Consider the following 22725-nt stretch of genomic DNA (forward strand, 5'->3'; position numbering starts at 1 on the left):
AGGGGGGGGGCAGCTCAGATCTGGGGGCGAGCCCTTGCTTTGAACCCCAGCTGTGGCCGCTTTCGCTCCCCAGACGAAGCCTGTGAAGACAAACTGACGGCCAACTGCATGCTGGTGCTGAAGGTGAAGCTGTGCTCCCATTGGTACTACCGGAAGGCCTGCTGCCGGTCGTGTAGGAGTAAGGCGCCCTGACGTCCGCCACACCATGCTTCTTCCACGACCAAGGGGCAAGATCCCCCTAGAAACAGACCCCACAATACACCCCTTTTCTGAGACAAGCCATCCTGCCTGGGGTGCTCCGAGCTGGAGCCAATCCCTATAGACCATCCTGCTCGGCTCCGAAGGATTCCTAGAGCCCCACCTAGCAGTCACGGTTCCCTCTTCACCCAGGGGACTTTACGGGACCTTTTAGAGAGAGACCAGCAATTCCTAAGGAGCAGCCGGAGATTGGGTAGAGTGAGAAGTTGGTCCCAGCTCTCCATCGTCTCTGAGCAACCGCGCCTCTGCCCCGCCACGCCGCTGGTTTGTGGCGCTGCCCCAGCGGGGTCTGTACCCAGAGCTTCAGGGATGCGAGCAAGGAATCCCTTGTACCCTGCAGCTGCAAGCTCAGGTCTCAAACCGTACAGTCCATTTGACAGTAAAGCAATCCCCCATCATTGTGTATTGGCTGCGCAGGTGTGTTTGGGCACGGACGGGAGCGGGACTGGCAAGGATGGGAGGTGTAGGAGGGCCTGGCAGAGTTGGAACGGTAGGGAGGGTACCACAGCTTCTAGCGCAGCACCATGGAAAACCTGCCCGGGCTCGAGCAAAGAAGAGAGACCGCCCACTTTGTAGTTCAAAGTCCTCGTTTATTTCCAACATTCGCTCTGTGGTCATATCTGAGCAACAAAGCCGTAGAACAACAAGAGGAGAAATCGGCGGTAGAAAGGTCGGGCTTTTCTTAGCCGGTCTGAAGCTACTTTTTAGGCTCTCACTTGAGTTCTGTCTCGTGCACTTTTGTACTTAGCCACACGTTCCAGCGTAAGTGAGAAATGTGGTTGGTATTTCATGTGTGATTGGGGGGGAGAGGGGTGTTTCAGCTTGGGTGTGCTACCCCACGCAGCCCGCTTCGCCTAGCTCAGGGCACAGCCGGCGGCTAGAAGCGTAAGGGTCACAGTGAATGTGCGTACAATGGAGCAAACTACAGCGACCTTCCTTATAGAGGTGTGCCCCGCAGTGACTACGGCCTGCCAAAAAGTGCCCCATCTTGAACCCAGCAACCTTCACTGGGGAGAGGTAACACTCCTTGCTAAGCCCTCAAGGTGCATCAACACTGCACCGCAGCTCAAAATAAGCTACGCAATTTGAGTGATGCCAAATTTTGAAAGTGCCAAATTACGCAATAAGCTAGCTACACAGCGCCACAATTTGAAATAACCTGCTGTTCCAAAATGTCCCTTACTTCCTAGTACAGAGGCAGAGCAGCGCGCTGGGTCGCCCACACGCTGTGCTTTGACCCCTGCAGGTCGTGTGGAGGGTTAAGTTCCGGAGGAAGGGAGGGCTAGCGAAAGCAGGTACGTCAAGCATATGAAAGGAGAGGACTTGTTGAGTTAGGGCTTTCCTTGACCCATCAGAGCTGGGACAAAGCCAATGGGAGCAAGTCTGGTGAACACTTGGGCTATGTCTAGATTGCAAGCCTCTTTCAAAAGAGAGCGTCTAGACCGCAACCTCTTCTTTTGAAAAAGTGAGCTGCTTTTTCGAAAGACAGCACCCAGGCAGTCTGGATGCTCTGTTTCGAAAAAGGCCTGTTTACATTCAAGAACGCCTTTTTTCGAAAGAACACTTTCGAAAAAAGGCGTTCTTCCTCGTGAAATGAGGATTACCACCGTCGAAAGAAAAGCCGTGTTCTTTCGATTTAATTTCAAAAGAATGCGGCTGTCGTCTAGACGCAGGTGAAGTTTTTTCAAAAAAGGCTACCGTATTTTCCGGTGTATAAGACGACTTTTTATACTAAAAAAATCCCCCAAAAATCGGGGGTCGTCTTATACGCCGGGTATAAACATACTGTAGCTTCGGCTACATACAGAACGTCCCTATTATTACCTTTTAGCCCGCTGGATGTGCCCTAATACAGTACTGTAGCTTCGGCTACATACAGAACGTCCCTGTGCTGATACTGTATGTACCGCGCTGAGCCAATCACGGCAAGCGGTGTCATCTATTAACACATACAAAGCCTGCTCGGATTGGCTGAGTCAGAGAGGCGGGCTATTACAACCTTTGCCAATCCGAGCAGGCTTTGTATGAACATGATGAGGATTTTGAAGGATTTTAAGTACCGGTAAGTCAAAACCATTTTAATTAAAATTATTTAAATCAAATCTGATGTTATTAAATGGTGTTGCCTCGGAAGGGGGGGGGGGTAGTCTTATACGGCGAGTATAGGCCAAAACCTATGTTTTAACTGGAAAATTAGGGGGTCGTCTTATACACCCAGGCGCCTTATATGCCGGAAAATACGGTACCTTTTTCGAAAAAACCCTGGTTGTGTCTAGACTGGCAAGTTTTTCCACAAAAGCAGCTGCTTTTGTGGAAAAGCTTGCCAGCTGTCTACACTGGCCGCTTGAATTTCCACAAGAACACTGACTTCCTACTGTCTGAAATCAGTGCTTCTTGCGGGAATACTATGCTGCTCCCGTTCGGGCAAAAGTCCTTTTGCGCAAAACTTTTGCGCAAAAGGGCCAGTGTAGACAGCTCAGATTTGCTTTGCACAAAAAAGCCCTGATTGTGTAAATGGCGATCGGGGCTTTTTTGCGCAAAACTGCGTCTAGATTGGCCGTGGACGCTTTTCCGCGAAAAGCGTCCGTGCCAATCTAGACGCTCTTTTCCGCAAATGCTTTTAACGGAAAAGTTTTCCGTTAAAAGCATTTGCGGAAAATCATGCCCGTCTAGACGTAGCCCTGCAGTCTAGACACAGCCTACGGGTCAGAGGCCTTTGTTGCTATTACCGTGCTGTCCCCATTAGGTGTTTTTTTCCTCCCAGGGGTAAGATGAGCAACTTGGGCATATTCTGTTTAGGGGTAGCAGTGTGGACAGGGTGGAGTAGGGTCCTGGGTGCCAAGACTTTCAGTTTCAAGGCCTTGCTTCAAATACAAACCAGCAGATGACCAGTGGCCCATTTACTGGCCTACCCCAGATGGGTTGGTTCCGGATGGAGGCGCTCAAAGCACAAGCACCCTCCATCACATTGGACACTAATCTGCCTTGTCCCTGGCTGTCTGGGTGGGAGGTCACCAACAAATAAATGGGTCTGAAGACCAAACACTCCTCTTACCTGCCAGCATGGGTCCCCCAGGTCTGCGCTTCAGCACCACGTCAGACCTCAGCTGATCAGTCACGAGGCTGTCAGTCCAGCTCCTTCCATGGCTTCCAACTATTTCCTCTCTCGCCATCTACAGTGCTAAATAATTCCACCTAGAGTTCAATGCGGACATGCATTGAACATTCTCCAGCTGCCATCCCTGAGGGCATGTGTGTGGCGCTGTAAGCTCATCTGCGACCAATTCTTACCTCACGCGGCAGGGGCCCTGCGACTGGTTGCTAAGGAAATGGACCAGCATGAGAGAGATGCTTTTTTTAGTAATTTTTACCTCACTTGGTAGTGGAGATAAAAAAAAAAAGTCAGTTTTACCGAGAGCTGGACTGGACGTTCTAGGTTGTCAACATTTTTCATGCTGTGACCCCATTTTACCACAGAAAGTAGGCGTCAGCCTCCAATCTAGTGCCCTACAGATCTGCTTGTGTGGTTGTGATCCAGTAGGTCTATTCCATCCCTATTGCTGTCACAAATCTAGGGCTGGAAGAGACCTCAACAGGTCACCGAGTCCAGCCCCCTGCCCAAGGCAGAACCAACCCCAACTCAATCAACCCAGCCAGGGCTTTGTCAAACCAGGACTTAAACACCTCTAGGGATGGAGATTCCACCCCCTCCCTAGGGAACCATCCCAGCGCTTTACCCCCTCCTAGTCTAATAGTTTTTCCTGGTATCCAACCTAGACCTCCCCCACTGCAACTGTCGTAAACAGAGTTAGTCCTAAAAAGAATACGTCGCCGTTCCCCAGAAGATGGCACAGGGCTTTGCACACTGAGAGCTTTTAGTTCTTGATGGTACAATTTTTCAATAAAATCTTGCGCTTTTTAATGCCTCTAAACTAAATTAAAATCACGCCTAAAAAAAAGCCTGTGAAGATAAAAGGATTTTTTTTCTGGCAGCAGCAGGAGCATCATCTGCATTGTGAGCACATGTCAGTAATTTCACTAGTCCCTTTCCTCTCCCCCCTCATCTGTCCCCCCAGGAATTATCTAAAGTAGCCAGGGAGAGGTTATTCTGTTTTACATTCTAAGACAGACACCAGTGCTCAGTTGCAGCTAATAGGATGTGAAGGGAACAAAACGATCAAACAATTCATTTATTTGCTTCTCCGTTCGCTTTCGTCAAGCAAGAGTGTGAGAATGCCCCGCAACTTGGCTAGATCTTCACCCTCCCTCTCTCTCTCTTCCTCCTTTCTAATGCCACAGTCGCTGCTGGAGCTGACAGCTCCCAGAATGCCTCCACGCTCTTCTGCCTGTGCTCATTTCATCAACACGAGACCAGTGGTATTGCCTTGGAAAGTGACAAGCAGAGTTTGGTTGGTCTAGACACGAAAGACCTCATTAAGGACTTAAGAGAGTCTGGAGAGTCAGAAGAGTCTAAATAATTAAGTTAGTTTGTACTGTACATAGCCCTCATTAGACAAATCCCTTCAATAGATACAGTGGAATAATAATTACTATACTTATTACGGGTTCAGAAATCACCACGTCCAACCTCTTCATTCAAATGTCCCACAGAAGCTTACAATGATCTGGACCCAGGACAACCCAGGACCATGCTGGGTCTCTTACTTAGCTGTCCTCATTCATTCAAGGGTTCCTCTCTGTTGCAAGAAATCCCACGGAAAGAAATGGAAACTCCCAACCCTCAGTGGCCATCTCGTTGGCGCACCCTGTGAGACCGGGACAACGGTGATTACACGTCTGTACTAATAGCCCTCGGGTTCAGAAAGGCCTCGCGGACAGTGCCATGACGGGTCATCGGGTAACGCTGGAGGGTTGCCATTTTGATGGGCGGCCCCCTTTCCTGGCAGCATGTGGGCGTGTAGGTGACTCTCTCGCCACCGTTCCGCACCATGTCGGCGGTCCGTATGTAAAAGGGCGAGCCGTAGGGGGAACAGGTCGGGCAGTAGTTCCGAGCGCCATGCTGGTTAATTTCATGGGGTGGGGGCGCAGGGCTGCCCTGCCCATCCACGACGCGAGCGTTGCAGGCATTGCAGGTCGTAAGGTGCGAGTGGGCGGGAAGATCCGGCTCTTCCTCCTCCTCCTCCTCCTCTTCCTCTTCCTCAGCAGACTCATCTTTCTTGCAGCAATAATACTGTGCACAAGGGAAAGGCTCGGGTTAGCGAGGGGATGGTGCGCTCTCCAGCTAAAGGCTTCTAGAGCAGTGTTTCTTAAACTGTGTTCCGTGACACACTAATGTGCCATGGAGAACAGAATTCAAAATGGCCACCCTTAAAGGGGTAGGCGACTTTTTTTTCCCCCTCAATAACTTTCCCCTGACCTTTTTTTTCCCCTTAATAACTTTCCCTCCAACCCTTCCCCCCCCCAACCTTTTTTCTCTCCCTCAACAAAAAATCCTTGGTGTTCCTCATAAAAAAAATATTGTTTGGTGTTCCTCTGTCTTAAGAAACACTGTCCTAGAGGGTCTTTCCCGTACGGTCTTGGACTCAGGCTACATTTGAAGGCATTTTTAGGATTCATGGTCATTCTTGAAACCCCCCCTTCCCATGTTTCTCCATCTCTGAAAGTCTCCCTTTCAGCTGGGCTGAGGGATAACCGTCAACTACTGGGACTGCCACACAGAACCATTGGAGAGGAGACACAAAGGACTTACAAATGGCCACACTGGGCAGGACCAAAGGTCCATCTTCAGGACAGGACATTGACAGTAGCCAATGCCAGGTGCCCAGAGGGAGTGAACAGAACAATCAAGTGATCGCTCCTGTCACCTATGCCCAGCTACTGGCAAACAGCCCAGCAGCCTGTCCTCCGTGAACTTATCTAGTCTTGGCCTTCACACCATCCTCTGCAAAACCGCCACCCCCAGGATCTGCACCCACCCACCGGGAGAAAGGAAAAGCCATTAACCCTTCACACCCTGGAGCGTCCCGGGAAAGAGATAACAAAGATCTAACAATGACACAACCCCAGGTCCTGCGGCAGCGGGGTACATAGCAATGCACAGCAGCATTCCTCTAACTCACTTGCATGGTGCAGGGACGTACCCAGCAGAGGTACACGCCTCCGAAGTGCCCTTACGTACCTGTAGCCTACAATAGCAGAGCACAGCAATAATACACAGTAGGATCACAGTCGCTAGTATTCCGCCGGTGATAACAACAGTTCCTGCTGTCATCCGACCGATTCTCCATCAAACTCTGAAAGGCAGGGCAAGGAAAGGAGGGGGTTAAACGCGAGAGGGTGGATCGCAAGGGTCAGTTACCGTGGTCAGGGTTAGGGGATGGGATTATGCAGCTGCTGTATCCATGCAGCCTCCACTGACTTTACATGGGGGCAGCGGAGTGGCAGCCGAATCAAGCCCAGGGCGTTTTCTGTGCATGTGGGAGAAAGTCTGCAAAATAGACAGAAGGATGGAGAAAGCTGTGGCCAGTGAAATGCAGCTCTCCAGGACTAGCGAAGAGGGGAGCGGAAGAGCCGTCTCTTGTACCTCACACCCTATCCCTTTCCACACGGGCCTCCCAAAGCGCTTAACGAACAGTAATTAACCCTTGCAGCCCATTACCCCATGCTATTGGTGAGGGAGCCAAGCTGGAAGGATTCACCCAAGGGTCAATGAACCAGTCAGGGACAGACCCCTGAGTTCTGACCCTTCAAGTAGGGATGTAAAATTCCATTGAATCAGTTAACTGGTTAGATGTTTGGTTAACCTAACATTCAACTGGTTTACCAACTAAGTGGGATCCTGGCTCCGGGGCCAAGGCTGCTACTAGCTCCTGGCTCTGCCCGGGCAGCCCTCCACCTGCAGCAGGCCAAGGGCTGCTCCCGGGCACCGGTTAACCGGTATCCGGTAAGCCAGACTCAGTAAGGCTACGTCTACACTACGAGTTTTCTTGGGAAAAAATATGCTAATGCGGGACTCATTTGCATGAGTCGCAATCTCATTTGCATATTTTCTGCGGGTCCGTTTTTGTGCTAGAGGTTTTGGTGCAAAAACAAGCAGCGTGGACATTTTCTTTTTGTGTAAAAAACCCTTTTTCCGCCAGATCGGTAAACCTCCTTTTTGGGGGCATAGGGATCTTGTGGAAAAAAAGGTGTTTGCGCAAAAAGGAAACGGCCACACTGCTTGTTTTTGCGCAAAAACCCCTAGCACAAAAACGGAGCGGCAAAAAATATGCAAATGAGATTGTGACTCATGCAAATGAGTCCCTCATTAGCGTATTTTTTGCAGAGAAAGCTCGTAGTCTAGACATAGCCTAGGGGTGATGCTCAGCAGGTAACCTGTTACCTGTTCGCACCCCTACCTTCAAGCTTCCGGCATAGTCACTAGGTGGCACTAACTCAACAACACACAAGCTGGGAGACTGTCCAGTTAAGCTTGGAAGGGGTGAATTAGGCTGATGTTCTTACAGCTACACGGGCAGCGTGTCAATACACCAGGGGAGAACAGACTCAAGCCCCTGCCTGTGGCCTCGAGTGGGCCAGCAAGTTTCCAGGTGAGGGATACAGGGCTGCCCCTCAAAAAGGAGGTCCCTGTGCCGTGTGACCTGCCTGGGCCAACTGCAGGTGGCTCACATCAGCAGGAATAAGCACAGACGTCCCTCCAGAGAGAAGTGCAGTGGTGACGAGGAGCATGACGCCAGATTAGAGCCCAGAGCTCGAGCAGGGAACGCCGAAAAGGCACAGCCTGACCTGGCCGTGGCAAACCCGAACTCCAGAGCACAGCCGGCTCCCAGGCATCAGCAGCCCTGGGGAAAGCCCTCAGGCGCTCCGCAATAGCTCAGCACCATCCAGCACTAAAATGCTGCAGAGGCGGGAAGCCGGCGCAAAGAGGGCACGAAGTGGGGGACAGGCCTGAAAGGGTTAATAAAACGGCACTTACTTCACTGACGGATGCTTGGACCTGCGTGGGATGGGGGAGGGGGGAAGAGAGAGAGAGATTAGACCAGGGGTGGGAAAAGGGACCTCCCCAGGCCTGCCAGGTGGGTTGATCTGGCCCACGGAGGCCTTGTCACTCTCTCACCCCCAGGCCAATTAGGGGCTGGGAGGAGGCTTCGTGCGATCCCCCGCCCCCAAACCCTGATTGGCCTGGGGGCAGAAGAGGGAGCATGCTAAGTCTCCTCCCACCACCAGGAGGAACTTTGGGGGGGGCCAATCATGGTCTGTGGGTGAGGAAGCATCCTAGCCCCGCCCCTCCACTTGAGGCCACGCCCCTTCTGCTCCAGGCCATTTAAAAAATTCCTGAAATGGCCTCCAGCAAAAAAAAATAATTGCCCAGCCCTAGACCATGTTCATCCATTGCGCAATATTTCCCACCCGCCACCAGGGGGCGGTGATTCGAACCCAGACAGGCGTGGGGCATTCAGCGCCTGATGTCCAGCCGCACCAAGCGCTAACAGCTCCTGTGGAAGGCAATGGGAATCGGAGATGCCAAGCGCCTCTGAGAACCAGGCCCCGCATTCGCTCACTCCCATTGCTGGGCCTAGGACCGGAGGGGTCGGGGACGAGGCGACGTGGCAGAGTCCAGGGGCCACGCCTGATGGTCCTGCAGAGGCTCTATGGCCCGGGGGAGAAGATTCCGCTTCCTTCTGCTCCCTGAGAACGGCCTCCCCCGCCCTCCCCTCCTGCACTGGGCAGGTCTATCTGGGCTGCTCACAAGGGCCAGGATCAGGCATCACACACATGGGGAGTCCACATTTCAGTGCACTGCCTGGATCCCCTGAAAGCACGGGTAGCCCTGCCCCAGCGGGACTGGCAGTGCCCACCTAACCCTGTGGCCCCACTAGTGCCCAACTCCTTCCCCCAGCCCAGCCGTGCCGCCTCGTGCACTAGTGAAAGGCTCAGCAGCTCCCTGCCGCTCTAACACGGACACTAGTGCAACCTTTTGAGACTCGGACCAAAGCCTCAGCTGCTCAGAAGCCTTTCAGGGACTCCCACACGAGGGCCGCTGGGGTGCCCCTGGCAGCGCGGCAGCTTCCGGCTCTCCAAGTGCTTCTGCATGTCCAATGAATTCAGCCACCTCTCGGACGCTGGCGTTGCTGCTCCATATGTGTTTTCCAGGGATCAAACACCACAAGGAGACTCGCTTCCACAGCCAGTAGACGCGCCCCCAAAAAGCTCCAACCAGTAGCAGGGCCTCTCTTAACTACCTGCTGTATGGGGACAGTGCCTACCCCACAGGCTGTGACGTCACTGCTAAGCTGGGTATACTCAAGTTAGCCTGGACTGCGTGAGAGCAGCCAGGTTGCCAACCAACAGGGGCAGGCCAGGACTGGAATTTGGGGCATCACTCAAGTTGTAACTGGAGTTAACTCTGCAGAGATGAGCCCTAAGTGACTTGCCCATGGTGTCACAGGCAGTCAGTAGCAGAGCCAGGCTCAGGTGGTGCCGTTGCCACCAGATCAGCCTCTTGTGTTCTTGGTATAGTGTCCCCTAGAGCATAGATCTGCAGTCACCACACGACATCAAACGGAGGATCAGCGCACGGGGAGCACGTCTCCCCTTCCCCACCAGACTCGGGGGCTTATTTCAAACACCAACCAGATGTCTAACCTGGAGCAGGTGGGCTGTCCTGAGTAGCTTGGCTGGACACTTACACTGAAAACGGCTGCAATGGTGCCAGAGTCACATGGGCCCAAGAGGAGATGACGGGAGACAGAAGTGCCACATGGCCAGGTGTGGCTTGTCGCTGAGGGGGGAGAAACCAGAAGAAGGATGTAGAAAGCAGTACTGTGGTTACTGATGTGACAGCGGCGCCTGCCAATCACAGTTGAGAGCAGGGACACACACACACACACACACACACACACACACACACACACTCTCTCTCTCTTTCTCCCCCTCCCCGCCCCCAAAAGAGAGCTCCCCATTGGACCAGACAAGACAGGTTGGGAGGGGAGACAGAGGCAAAGTGATTTGCTCGGGGTCACACATCAGTGATGTGTCAGAGCTAGGGACGGGCCACAGGTCTGGGAACCCCTCAATTACTCTTTGACAGCTCCCATTATAATGCCGTTCAGCTGGAAACACAGGATTTGCCTTACCTGACATCCTGCCTGGGAGTGACCCAGTCCTTCCTGCTCCAAAAGGAAGAGGGTAAATCCACCCACCCTAAGGCCAGTGGACCCAGTTTCCCGGCAGCCTGTTTACCAGCGACACCCCCCGCTCAGGGTCTGTCAGTTTCCCTTTCCCCCATGCAGCACTGATTCAGTAACTGGGGAAAATGGGCTGCAGTTGCCGTGATCACTTTTCATTAATCGTTCCCTGTTTCCCTTTGAGTCGCAGCCCCTCAGGATGGGACCTGAGCTCTGGCCAATCCAATCTAATTAAACCCTCAAGAGATACTCATTAACTCGTGAAATGGAGCAAGTGAGGGGGCAGCCTGGATAGGAGGTGGCCTCAGCCGCAGAGCAGCCTGTGATGGTGCCAAGCAGCTGCCTGTTAGCCTGCCACATGCCCGATGGGTTCCCATGGCCATATGGACAACTCCCCATAAGGCAGATGTTTCACAGCTGTAACTACACACACAGTGCACAAGGAATCGGCCCACGCACTGTTTGAGCTGAAAGCAGGCTGGGGAATGGAGGGGAAAAGAGAAGGATCGTGCCGCTCTGCATGCAGCTCCATTATCTCTGCTAGCGCTGACTTTTCTAAAGGGCCTTTGGTCTTTCCCACTGGATCACACCAAACGACCGACTGTTCCTAGGGGAGCAGATTGCTAGACACTCCCCTGCAAGGAGTTCCCCCAGTCCACGTCCCACCAATGCCTCAGCTCAGAGGCTAGTCATATCACTCAGCACAGGAAGCACTTATGTAAACCAGCTGATGGGGGCAAGCTGGAAATTCAGAAAGAGGGACAAGAAAAATTAGAGCAGGGTGGGGAAGATGTGTGGGAACAGATTAGAAGTATCGAGTGCACGTAGCTGTCTTTGCCTTGATGGCGGGGAACATTCAGTGAGATACGCCAAATCCTTATAACGAGGCTACAAACAACAACAAAGGTAGGAAGAAAATGGAAACCTCTTAGATTAATTCTCTAGAAGCCAGATCCACAGGGAAGCCCTGGAATTACAATGCAGGACAATGTAGCACTTTAAAGACTAACAAGATGGTTTATTAGGTGATGAGCTTTCGTGAGCCAGACCCACTTCCTCAGATCAAATAGTGGAAGAAAATAGTCACTATTTTCTTCGACTATTTTCTTCCACTATTTGATCTGAGGAAGTGGGCCTGGCCCACGAAAGCTCATCACCTAATAAACCATCTTGTTAGTCTTTAAAGTGCTGCGTTGTCCTGCATTTTGCTTCAGCTACCCCAGACTAACACGGCTACATTTCTATCACTGGAATTACAGTTCATCTGCAAATTCAATTCACATGCTAATGGACTCAATCTTGATGAAGGCTGGTTGGGACACTACCAATTTAACAACCATTGAAGGTGCTAACAGCTCTCTGAGTAGTATGCTTCCTGACATGGGAATCTATCTGTTGACTTTGATTTTTATCTACTTAGGTTTAAGTACCTATTCTCCAGATACTTACTGATGCTCTGTCTCCCATCCCCCTTCCCTTTCCCCTCTCCTATTTATTTCGAGTGTTCACATCCCAAACTCATAACTCCGGTCATCTGAAGAAGTGGGCTCTGCCCACGAAAGCTCATGATACCAACTACATGTTTTGTTAGTCTATAAAGTGCTACCAGACATTTGTTGTTTTTTTCCATGGAATCAAGTTAAACAAAAAGAGCTTTGTTCAACTTCAAGGAAATATTCTAAGAGGCAGAAATATTCGACTATGGTCCCCAAGAAGCACCGCAGAATCCCCATTGGTCAGTTATTTAAAAGCAGACTTGTCAAAACATTGGTAAATATCCAACACGGAGCAGTCCTGCACTGGCCAGCGACAACTGGAGGGGGATTTTCCAACTAATTGCTTTTCCATCAGAAAATGTTCATTTGTCTCAACTGAAGTTGTTGGCAGGAAAGGGCTGATTTCAACAAATCTCCGGTGTGTGCATGTGGGAAGAGGGAAAGAGAATCAAGCTTCAAAACGATGTAAAGTTTTGTTGTTTGGTCCAACAATTTTCTGAAACTCTTTAGTCAATTCATATCCGAAAATAAGTAAAATAAAAAGCTCACAGTCAGAATGAAACGTGCCCATTGACCAAATCCGGAATGTTTTTCTGAAGCTTCAAAGCAAAGGAACTTGCATGGGGTGCGAGACACATTTTGCGCCCAGCGTAACTTGTTCAGTGATCTTTCCATCTCCAGCTGTTGTGGTTCCAGGACAGACCCTCCTTGACAGAGCTCAATGTTCCACACCCAAAGAGCAACTTCAGCTGTAGCCTATTCCTCGGGCAGTGCCAGGGCAGTAACAGAGCGCACAAAAGGGGTAACATGAAGTAACACTGGTGGGTCATGGCAGGGGGGACATTCCATACAGCGGTGCTAGTCCACTAGCCATTTGGCAATCCGAGGTTCGATGACACTGCATGTGAGAAGGACGATGGTGGCCTTGGTCTGAGTGTCTCGTGGTAAAAAAAAGTCATCACAGGATGTGGCACGGATGAGCTGCCTCGGCTGCGGAGAACCCCCGGAATGGAGCACAGGGGGCGCCGTACGTCAGGTTCGTATTATAAACGTTTGGCTTGAGGAGCGACACGCTTGGTCAGACTAGTGGGGCGCTGGAGACGCACCAGGCCGCCTCGCACTGGCACCCGGCGCTTTCACAACACCCCCTCCACCCTCCCCAACAGCAAGTGGACTCTGGAAGCTACTCAGCAAAATTATGACCTACAGCTGGTTTCACCTCTGCCCGGGGCAGGCTGATCGTGCTGTGCTTTGGGCCTGGCTTGACCCAGCCATCCACACCCTGCACGCTTCACTTCGGCAGCTGCACCGGAACTGCCTGGCTCAGCAGGGACAAGCGGTTCTTCTGGTCGGCGTGGGGGACAGGTACAGCCCTGAGCCAGCTGTGTATGGAGAGCCCCTGCCCCACTTGGTCTCTGGGGCAGGGACTGGGGCAGCCCTCCCTAATGTCTGACCCCCATTCCAGCCTCCAAACTGCCCTGGGAGTCCCACATCAGCATCCCCACATTAGTGGCATGCTGCCGGCAAGCCCTTTCCCCGGCCGTGCAGGATTGGCTGACACCTCTGCCTCTCCTCTCGTTTTACCCCTCCCAGCTTCACCACCACCAGCGGCTCGGATGTGCACTCTCGGTTACCACAGCAACCTGGTCCCATGCTTCCCCCGAGTAAGAGGGGGTCCCTGATGAGCTATCAGCCCACCAGCAGCTGTTCCTCCAGGGAAACCGGACCCCGTGTATCACACAAGCAAGTTCTATTCTTAGCCCCCTGTCCTGAGGCCAATGAGCCATGCTGCAGGAGTGAGGCGAAAGCTTTTTTAATAGCCTGTGTGTAGAAACGGGGCAGGAATTGGTAGCCCTGGAGACAGAGACTCTTGCCCCTCCTCACCTCCAGACGAAGACTATGTATAGACTGCAGGCGCCTTTTGGAAGAAGCTTTTCCAGAAGAGATCTTCCGGAAAAACTTCTTCCGAAAGAGAGCATCCATACTGCCAAAGCACATTGAAAAAGCCATCTGCTTTTTCCACAGATAGCGCGCACACTGCATGGACGCTATCTTGCATTTAGGCTGTGATTACTATGGACGGAGTGGCCACCAGGGCACCTGTGCTTTTTCCTCTTCTTTCGAAAGAACTCCCTCTTCCCCATCCACACACATCTTTTTCCCAAAGAGCTCTTTTGGAAAAAGGCTTCATCCTCGTAGAAAGAGGTTTACTAAAGTTGGGAAAACCCCTCTGTTCTTCCGATTTTTTGTTTTTCGAAAAAATGTGATTGCAGTGTGGACGTAAGTGACGTTTTTTCGGGAAAACAGCTGTTTTTCTGAAAAAAAAAAAACCCTCTGTTGTGTAGACATATCCTAAGACTCATTGGTCAGGGATTTGAAGGGAGGAAGAATTCCTGCCTGTTCAAAAATAATAATAATAAAAAGGAGCCCTTCCCGGAGTTGACTGCTACGCGGGAGAGAAGCAGAGAGTGAGGGAAAGGGGAAAACGTCTAGCGCACGAAGAGCAGCGCAAAGAGGTGATTCTAAGAGGGGCTGAAGGAAGGACAGGACAATTTATCCGCACTGAGCTTCAATCAGACTCGGTTTGACAACTGAAATGGAGGAAAACAAAAGCAGGAAAGGCAAAGCCGCATGCTGCGTGGGCAGCAGGGAGCCAAGTCACGCGATGGTGAACTGGGCCACCCGGACTCTCCAGTTAATGAAGCCCCCACCGTGCCCAGCCCCAGCAAACTCTGGCCACATGCTCCAGATGGAGCCGCAGTCCTGGCTGGGCATGTTCACGCGCCATGCTGGCCTTGATCCTGGATTCCTTTAGGCTGGGCAGAGATGGCATGGCTGGCTGGCACCGAGCATGCCTGGCTGATGGCTCGGGCTGCAGCCAGCGTCTTCCTTGCTCCTGCACTCATAAGGATTCGTTGTGGGAATAGCTCTACCCTTCTCCCCGACCTGGGGAAAGGCAGCTCTTCTGGCTGGAACTAGACAAGCGAGAGTTAGGACCTTAATGCTCAAGGGCCTTCACCTGGAAAACACCTGCTGCATGTTCAGCTCTGAGACAGTCCCAGGAGGGAGCAGGGCCTGGAGGGGCACGGGGAGCCAGGAATCAGTGACTTGCTGCCTGGTGCTCATCACCAACTCTCTGCTTTGCCAGCACATTGTCAGTCACCTGGTACTTTACAGTTGTCTGTATGTTACACACCACAGCCACTGGGAACCCTGGATCAGCTGTGAGGCTACAAACACAGATCCTCCTGCTCCAAAAGCACAGGACTGTCATTGGAGCAAGAGGGGAATCTCCTGCCAGCAATATAGGGCATATGACACATAACTCTGTGTCTATGCTGCAAGGACAGTGTGTGAATGTATATTTAGGTGGACAATGTACTAGAAGACTTCTTTCCCCACCTCACAAGAGTGTGGATGATTTAGTGTTTGGACAGTTGTTTGAGCACATGAAGCCCCACATAAATACTAGGTATTTTTAGAAAGACAAAAAGGAGCAATAAACTAGGGCCATCAATTAATCACAGTTAACACAAGCAATTAACTCAATTAAAAATGAACAGTGATTAATTACAGTTTTAATTGTACTATTAAACAATAACAGAATACTAATTTAAATATATATTTATTTTGGGATGTTTTTCTACTTTTTCAACGAGATTGATTTCTATTACAATACACTGAACTCAGTGTATAGCACTCACTGTTTTATTACAAATATTTACACTGTAATACAGATAAAAGAAAGTGAAACTTAATGTAGAAATATGTTTTGCTTACTGCACTCAGAAACAAAACAATGTAAAACTTTATAGGACCTACACGGCCTCTTTCTCAGATAATGCTGCTTGATATTCATTTACAATGTCACTTGAAAGTGAGAACAGGCACCACTGTAGCTGGTCTGTGGATCTGCTAAACATTCATATGCCCTTTTGTGCTTAAAAAAAAAAGGTGAATATTTGTAAGGCAGGTGAATTGGTTTTGTATTGTTCAACGTCCAATTAAAACAGCAACTGACTGATTTTTTAAAATTATTTGACAGCCCTACCCATAAGCCCTTCATATGGCTAAAAACGAGTTGCCATAAGGCAGCCAAAATGTAATTCTGCATCCTTTCTGGAATTCCAAAGATGGCAGGGATTGGAGTCTTGCAACGTTTCTATTGCAGCCGGCAGAAAGGTTTCGACAGTTCAAAGTTTTAGCTTCTTTTCACAAAACAATACATTGGAGGTTTCCCCACCCGTTCTGGTTTTTTCTTTCAAAAGGTTCAGGCAACAGCTGCCAGCCACTCAGCAAAGCAAGAGCCATCGGCCCTAAAAGCATTCACTGTCCTAGAATGCTAGTCACAGATTCACTCTTGGCTGCGATCCGATGGGAAGGCAGATAGCCCCACACAAAGCTGGATTCTACGTTGGCAGAGGTGAAGTGTGCAAGAATAAAAGCGTCACCTTCTAATGAAGACAGCAGATGAACATGCAGGTGGACACTTGCAGTAAAAGACGTTCATCTAAGCCTGATCTCTGGTGTCTCTTGTACTGGAGTGCACCAAACAGGTGTGCTCTGAAACACACGTTGCATGAACAGGTAGGAGCAATGCCGCTGCATTAGTACTGAACATTACCTCTGGTTACCTCCAAACCACCCAACTGTCATCTTTTGCTAGTGCTTCACGTGTTAGGGGAACTGCTTGAGAGTCAGAGCACCGAGCTCTTGGCTTAGTCACGCTGGCCCAGCTCCGCTGGACTCGGAGGCTGCACCAGCACCGCTGAGAAGAATCGGATTGAACGATTCTCCAAATCTAAAAAAAAAGAGCCAGATTTCTGTCCTCACCCTGCGCACGGAGCCATGTACGGAGCTGGAACGAGCGGGGACAAAGTCACCGACGCAGATGGACCAGCATCTGCTTAGTCAGTCGGAATTCAGTCCGTTGATATGTGTGTGACTCACTGCAGAATCCGACCCATTAAGTCAATTATTTGCCTATTAACTCTGCTTGAATTCGCACTAAATTATTTTCCCCGTTGGGGCCTTCAGTCTGTGTTTGACAAATGAGCAAGAATTGATTCACCTACAAACGGAGCAAGGAACTGTTGTTTTCCGCAGGGCAGGGGTCCCTTAGGTGTCTCCACTGAGCTGTAGTGGAGACCAGCTTTCTGATGGCTCAGACTGACCTTCACCAAGGTACGGCATGCAGACAACAAAAATCACCACTATAGTTGGCTTGATCGCTCCCTACCTCAGTTCTTATGCAAGAACCACAGCTTCGTATTGGCCCACCTGTTAATTACTGGCATGGCAGCAGCTTGTAAAGGCCACTGTCAAGATCATGGGCCTAGTGCACTACGCACTGCGGAGCAGGAGACATTCCTGCCTTGAAGACCTTACAATGTACTAGAGCAGCTGAGGGGAAGTAAAGTAGAACTACGCCCATTTTACAGACAGGCCACTGAAGCACAGAAAGGTTAAATGACTTGCCCAGTGTCACAAGAGGAGCCTCGGCTAGAGGTGGGAGTTGAAGCCAGACGTTTTGATTCCCAGGCTAATGTGGTCACCACTAGGCCATCCTGCCCTCATCATGATGAGCAGATCAATGCCTGTAAAACAGTCTTTCTTAAACTGTGTTTCGCGGCACAGTGTGCCTCAAGGCAGTTGGAGGTGTTCCGCGGAGAACAGAGTTCAAAATGGCCACCCTTAAAGGGACAGGTGACTTTTTTTTTTGCTCAACAAAAAAATCCTTGGTGTTCTGCATTAAAAAAAAATATTTGGTGTTCCTCGGTCTTAAAAAGTTTAAGAAACACTGTCGTAAAATGCATCTGGCCAGTACAAGTAGCTCAAAGTGCTTCTGTGTCTAGGGTGGCCATCAGCTAGTACAACGCACCATCCTGCCAGAGAACCTCTGGGTGAAGACCAAGTTCCACAAGCTCAGCATCCCTCTCACGTCCTGTGATAGCGGGAGTGGAGGGGAAGGTCCCAGGCTGGAGAAGTGGTGCAAGGTCAGAAGATCACAGACGAACATGCACAGAGGGCAATATTCCCTTCTTGGCAGGAGCCCAGGACACACACACGAGTCCTAAGGCAAGACAGGGGCTAAGACCTACATGGTGCAGCCTGCGTGGCAGCCTCCTGCACAGGGAGGGGTTCCCCAGGCAGCGCCATGCACCCCAACCCTGACGACCCCGTGCCACGCACACAGCCGTTAAGAGCTGCAGCAGCGCAACGACAAGCCAAGCATTGCTAAGTAGCTAGAACAGTGTTTCTTAAATACCGGAGTGCCACGAAGCGGTCACAGGTATGCTGTGAAGAACAACAGAATTCAAAATGGCTGCCCTTAAAGAGGCAGGTGGCTTATTTTTTGGGGGGGCTCAATAACTTCCCACCCTCTCCTGACCCTTTTTTATTTTTTGCTCAACAAAAAATCCTTGGTGTTCCTCATAAAAAAAGTTTAAGACACATTGAGCTAGAATGAGCCATAGACAATACTTCAAACAATGCCGCAGGCCAGCTCGAAACCCGCCGGCCCGCCAGCCCAGAGAGCTCTGCTGTGGAGACAACACCTGGCAGGCGGATTCACTTCGGGCCCTTTGCCTAGTCTGCTGCCCCGCAAAGGCGCCAGCAAGCTCCAGCTCTGATTCAGCAGGCAGGCCAAGGGCTGCCCTGCCTGGGGCATCCCTTCCCTTCCCCACGCAGGGCTGCTTTTTTCTGGGATTGCCGTAACCGGCTCAGAGCCGCTCACACTGGGGGGTGACAGCCTGCGTTTCCCTCGGCCCCCATCCCGGCAGACTTTCCTCTGCCAGGGACGCTGTGCTCCAGGACACACCAGCAGAAACTGGTCCTTCCCAGGGCGGACTACACCGCTGCTTAATCAGCAGAAGTGGTTTGCACTTGGCAAAAACAATTTCCATTGCTAGGGGGTAGCCACGACCCAAACCTCTTCATTGGTACGTCCGGTGCCAACGGGAACTTTCATGCCACAGCAGAAGAGACTGGATGGGTCAGCCACATTCTGCGCTTCATTCGATGGGTACAAGGCTGGTTTAAGTGCATTGGCTTCCGTGGATGGATTCTGGACTCTCAGTAGCATAACTATCTATCCCAGGTACTCATCTGGCCCCCATCACCAGTCTCTGAGCACCTCCCAATTTGTAATGTGGTGATCCTCGTAACACCCCTGGAAGAGCCAGGCTAGTATCCCCATTGTACCAAGGTGCAGCTGAGGTTAAGTGACTTGCCCAAGATCACACAGGATCTTGTGGCAAAGCAGAGATTTTTCCCAAGTGCCAAGCTAGCACAACAACCGCTGATCTTAAGAGAGCTGCCCTAATAACCCCTCTTCTTTTCAATTGGGATTGTTCCCCCCAAAAGGCTGTGGTATGTTAACCTGAGTTCTGATCACACGTGAAGCCTCCGTATTATTTTCAAAGGGACACAGCCAAGCCTCTTCAGCACACGCAAAGCCTGAAACGATGGAGCACTGAATCGGACACTAGTCCATTAAAAGGTCAGTGCTAAAAATCTAACGACGCCGTTAAGAATCCAGGTTAAAGCCTTTGAGGGTAGCGCATTCTTGGCAGCATCGCAGGTTTTTCTTTAAAAAAAACAAATAAATAAGAACCCCAAAGAGCAGCCAAGGCAAGTAACTTTCTTCCTTCTGACTCACTTGGAAAATGCAGGTGACCTCCCCCTACCATTTAAAATAGCCAAATGGATTGCCTGCCAATCTGCACTTCGCTGGAGACACCATGTACTAACAGGCATTCCCTGGTGGATTTATTTATTGAAGAGATCCTCTCCACGCCCCTGAACATAGGGGTTCCTAATGGAAAGGCGGTCAGGCCAGGACACCCCCCACGGGGCTGCTCCCGGAAAACAAGACTGGGCCAGGATAAAGAGCGCGCCGGTTTTATTTCGGCTCTGCTGCTCGAGACACCCCCCGGCTCCAATTTACACTAGTGAGGAGTCAGCCTTTTAACACGTCCAAGAAAAATAAAGCACTGAAGAGTGAGCGTGGGGAATCGGTTCACATTGCTCCCTCTCTGGGTCTCAAAACATTGGTGGAGACGCTCACCGTGTCCCAGTGGAGGGGGAACTGCATCCCCGGCCCTTCGTGGTTGCTTTTGCAATTGAAAGCCCTCCACTGAGGGTCGTCATTTTCACCCTCCAGGATTGCAGAGTGCCGGGCACACTTACCACATTGCTACAAACTCCAGGGCCAATCCTCGCCTGACCCTGCACAAATGAGTTTCCTCAGGTGAAACCCTGCCCAGAATCTGGGCTAACGATGGACTTAATTATTTCACCCACCGCTGAAGCATGGACATCTCCAACGTAGGACTTGGAACATGCAGCCGGCTGCACCACTGCCCCACAGATCTGGGAGCAATGCATAAACCGCTGGTGAGGCCAGTGCCTAAGCCGTGTAGGATGCCAGTCATGTTGCTAGACTAGTCCATGGGCTAGTGCATGTAAGCTGGACACACCACGCACCCAAGTGCAGATTTTCAAATCCCCCTAGTGGGAACAAAATCTCTGCATTCCTTATCGCTAATAAAAACGGGGTGCCCAAATCCCCTAGGCAGGTTTGAAAATCTGAGCCCCATTTTCTGATACCAGATTTTCTTTTCACCAGGTATACTGCTTGCTGACATTTTGCACTTCGGTCACCTACACTGGTGGGTTTAAAAGTACATGTAGCTTGCCAGGCACATTGGGTATCATTTTCTGGTTCCTAAAGCGGGGTCTTTAGTGTACAGCACTGGCCAAGTGAAAAGATCCTGCATTTAGGTCACATTTTGTTGTGCAGGTTCAGAGAAGTTTCACACTGGGAAGGTGATGCCCCTGCGGTTTGCCGTGGGGTCAGAATGCAAGAGTAAGTCTAGATGTAAATTAGACACTTCGAAATTGCAAATGAAGCCGGGATTTAAATTTCCCGCACTTCATTTGCATAATGGTGGCCATGGGTTTTTTCGAAAAGGGGCTTTTTGAAAGAAAAACGGCTGTTTAGATGGGGATTGTTCGAAAATAAAACCTTTTTCGAAAGATCCTGTACTCCTGAAAAAATGAGTACAGGATCTTTTGAAAAAAGGTTTTATTTTCTAACGATCCCCATCTAAACAGCTGTTTTTCTTTCGAAAAGCCCCTTTTTGAAAAAAAAACTGCAGCCACCATTATGCAAATGAAGTGCGGGCAATTTAAATCCCGACTTCATTTGCAATTTCAAAGTGTCTAATTTACATCCCTTTTTCGAGAAAGGGATGTAGTTTAGACACAGCCCAACAGTTACATTATGGAACCAAAGAAGGAAGGAAAAATAAAACTGAGGGGGGGACTGAGGGTATGCATGGGGCTGTCCAGAGAGGACCTCGAGGTCCCTCCCAGGTCTAATAATCTATGAAGAGAACAATATTGAAACAAAGTTAAGTCATTATTGAAATCAGTAGCACGTTGTCACACCAAATAGTGCATTGTACCCCACTCGTCCCATCTGTACAAGGGTAAAGCAGAAATGGAAAAGGTTGGTCCAGAACAGCCAAAAAAAAAAAAAAAAAACCTTGATTAGAGACAAGGAAGATTTCCTGATGGACGAATAGTCTCATCTAACGAACATTTCCTCCATCTTCCAAGCTCTTTGGAGCTCAGCAAAATTTATACATTACGGGAGGCTGGTGGGGGGAGGGCTCTCAAAAGGTTTCCGAATTCAATTTTGGATGAACACCCGAGAGGTCACCTGCTGATCTGAATCTTAACTGACCTATCCACATGCTTTTAAAAACTCACACGGAAATGCCACAAAGAACATTCTCCACGTCCACTGCCTGCCCCCAGCTGGCAATGAAACTCATGAGCAAGGGGAGATGCAATGTGAATTTTTGTCAAGGGGCCAGAAGAGGTTCTGTTGGAATCTGGTAAGATTTTTATCTGACTGTGTGTTCTCTCTCCCTCCGATCCTTCAGTCTGTGTCTTTCTTTGCAGGTGGCTTGGAGAGAGTTGGTTCTGGAAAGATGAAGAGGAGCATAGCTCGGCATTCCTGTGCAATACACAAGCAGGAAGGGAGCGCACGACAAAAGTCAATTTCCCACTCGGCTCAAGCAGCTGCCCTGCTGTGTTTCCCCACAGTGGGAACCACGTTATGTGAGCAAATCTGTTCTCCAGTCATCCATTCAGACGCCAAATACAAGAAACCCCAGAGGCGCCTCCCTAGCTGGGGAAGTTCAGGAGAGAGAGAGATGGAAGCGAGCGGAGGAGATTAATACAAATTACAGTGGCACTTTCATTTCCCCGAGGAACTCACAGCTGCTCCCGAGGAAAAGGCTTTGCCCTCGAACCAGCCGAAACGTGTCCCGCTGAACAGTGCGTCAGAGCAGGCATGGGACAGGCAGCGCGGATCTGTCTAGACAGCCATGCAGCGCTCTTCGGGAATACAGCGCTCATTAATTAACTGTCTTTTTAGAGATGATTTTTGAGAGAACAAAACAGACTCTGACGCAGCCGGCAGTTTGCACAAGGGATTGGAAAGTTGGAGGGAGTTGCCAAAACAGAGCAGCCCGATCTTTGAGGCTGGATTTCTTCCGGCGTTAACAAGCAAGCACAAAAAACTCCACAAGAACCAAACCGATACCTAAGCTGACGCGTCCCTCATGCGGTCAACACACACAGCCCAGAGAAGGGCTAAGAACCCAGACTGGCTTCTGTGTCTTTATACAGGGAGCTGTGCCCCCTGTATTAAAGTTTTCTTTCTATTAAGATATCAGACCTCACCGGGCGTTGTTACTACCGGAGGAGCTGCTGTCAGGGGCTGGAAGAAGGCAACGTTTGACCATTGG

At 50.4% G+C, this 22725-nt stretch overlaps 2 protein-coding genes across 6 annotated transcripts in view; one reads left to right on the forward strand and one right to left on the reverse strand.

The window, feature by feature from the left end:
• Nucleotides 1–656, forward strand: part of LOC102446845 (ADAMTS-like protein 2) — a 38201-nt gene extending 37545 nt beyond the window's left edge. For all 3 annotated transcript variants that reach the window (XM_075936830.2, XM_075936831.2, XM_075936833.2), the window contains one exon: nt 74–656. In XM_075936830.2, coding sequence (XP_075792945.2) covers nt 74–192 — 119 coding nt within the window. In that variant the 3' untranslated portion in view covers nt 193–656. The remainder of the gene's footprint in view (nt 1–73) is intronic.
• Nucleotides 657–825: 169 nt separating this feature from the next.
• Nucleotides 826–22725, reverse strand: part of LOC102447096 (protein FAM163A) — a 59862-nt gene continuing 37962 nt past the window's right edge. For 2 of the 3 annotated variants that reach the window (XM_014575440.4, XM_025186597.3), the window contains 4 exons: nt 9909–10000; nt 8195–8215; nt 6398–6512; nt 826–5449 (listed from right to left, as the gene is read on the reverse strand). In XM_014575440.4, the coding sequence (XP_014430926.1) occupies nt 5048–5449; nt 6398–6490 (495 nt within the window). In that variant the 5' untranslated portion in view covers nt 6491–6512; nt 8195–8215; nt 9909–10000 and the 3' untranslated portion in view covers nt 826–5047. The remainder of the gene's footprint in view (nt 5450–6397; nt 6513–8194; nt 8216–9908; nt 10001–22725) is intronic. The other variant, XM_075936842.2, reaches the window with a different exon arrangement.

The sequence above is a fragment of the Pelodiscus sinensis genome, chromosome 9 (assembly GCF_052426305.1).
Source record: "Pelodiscus sinensis isolate ZL-2025 chromosome 9, ASM5242630v1, whole genome shotgun sequence".
Classification (NCBI taxonomy): domain Eukaryota; kingdom Metazoa; phylum Chordata; order Testudines; family Trionychidae; genus Pelodiscus; species Pelodiscus sinensis.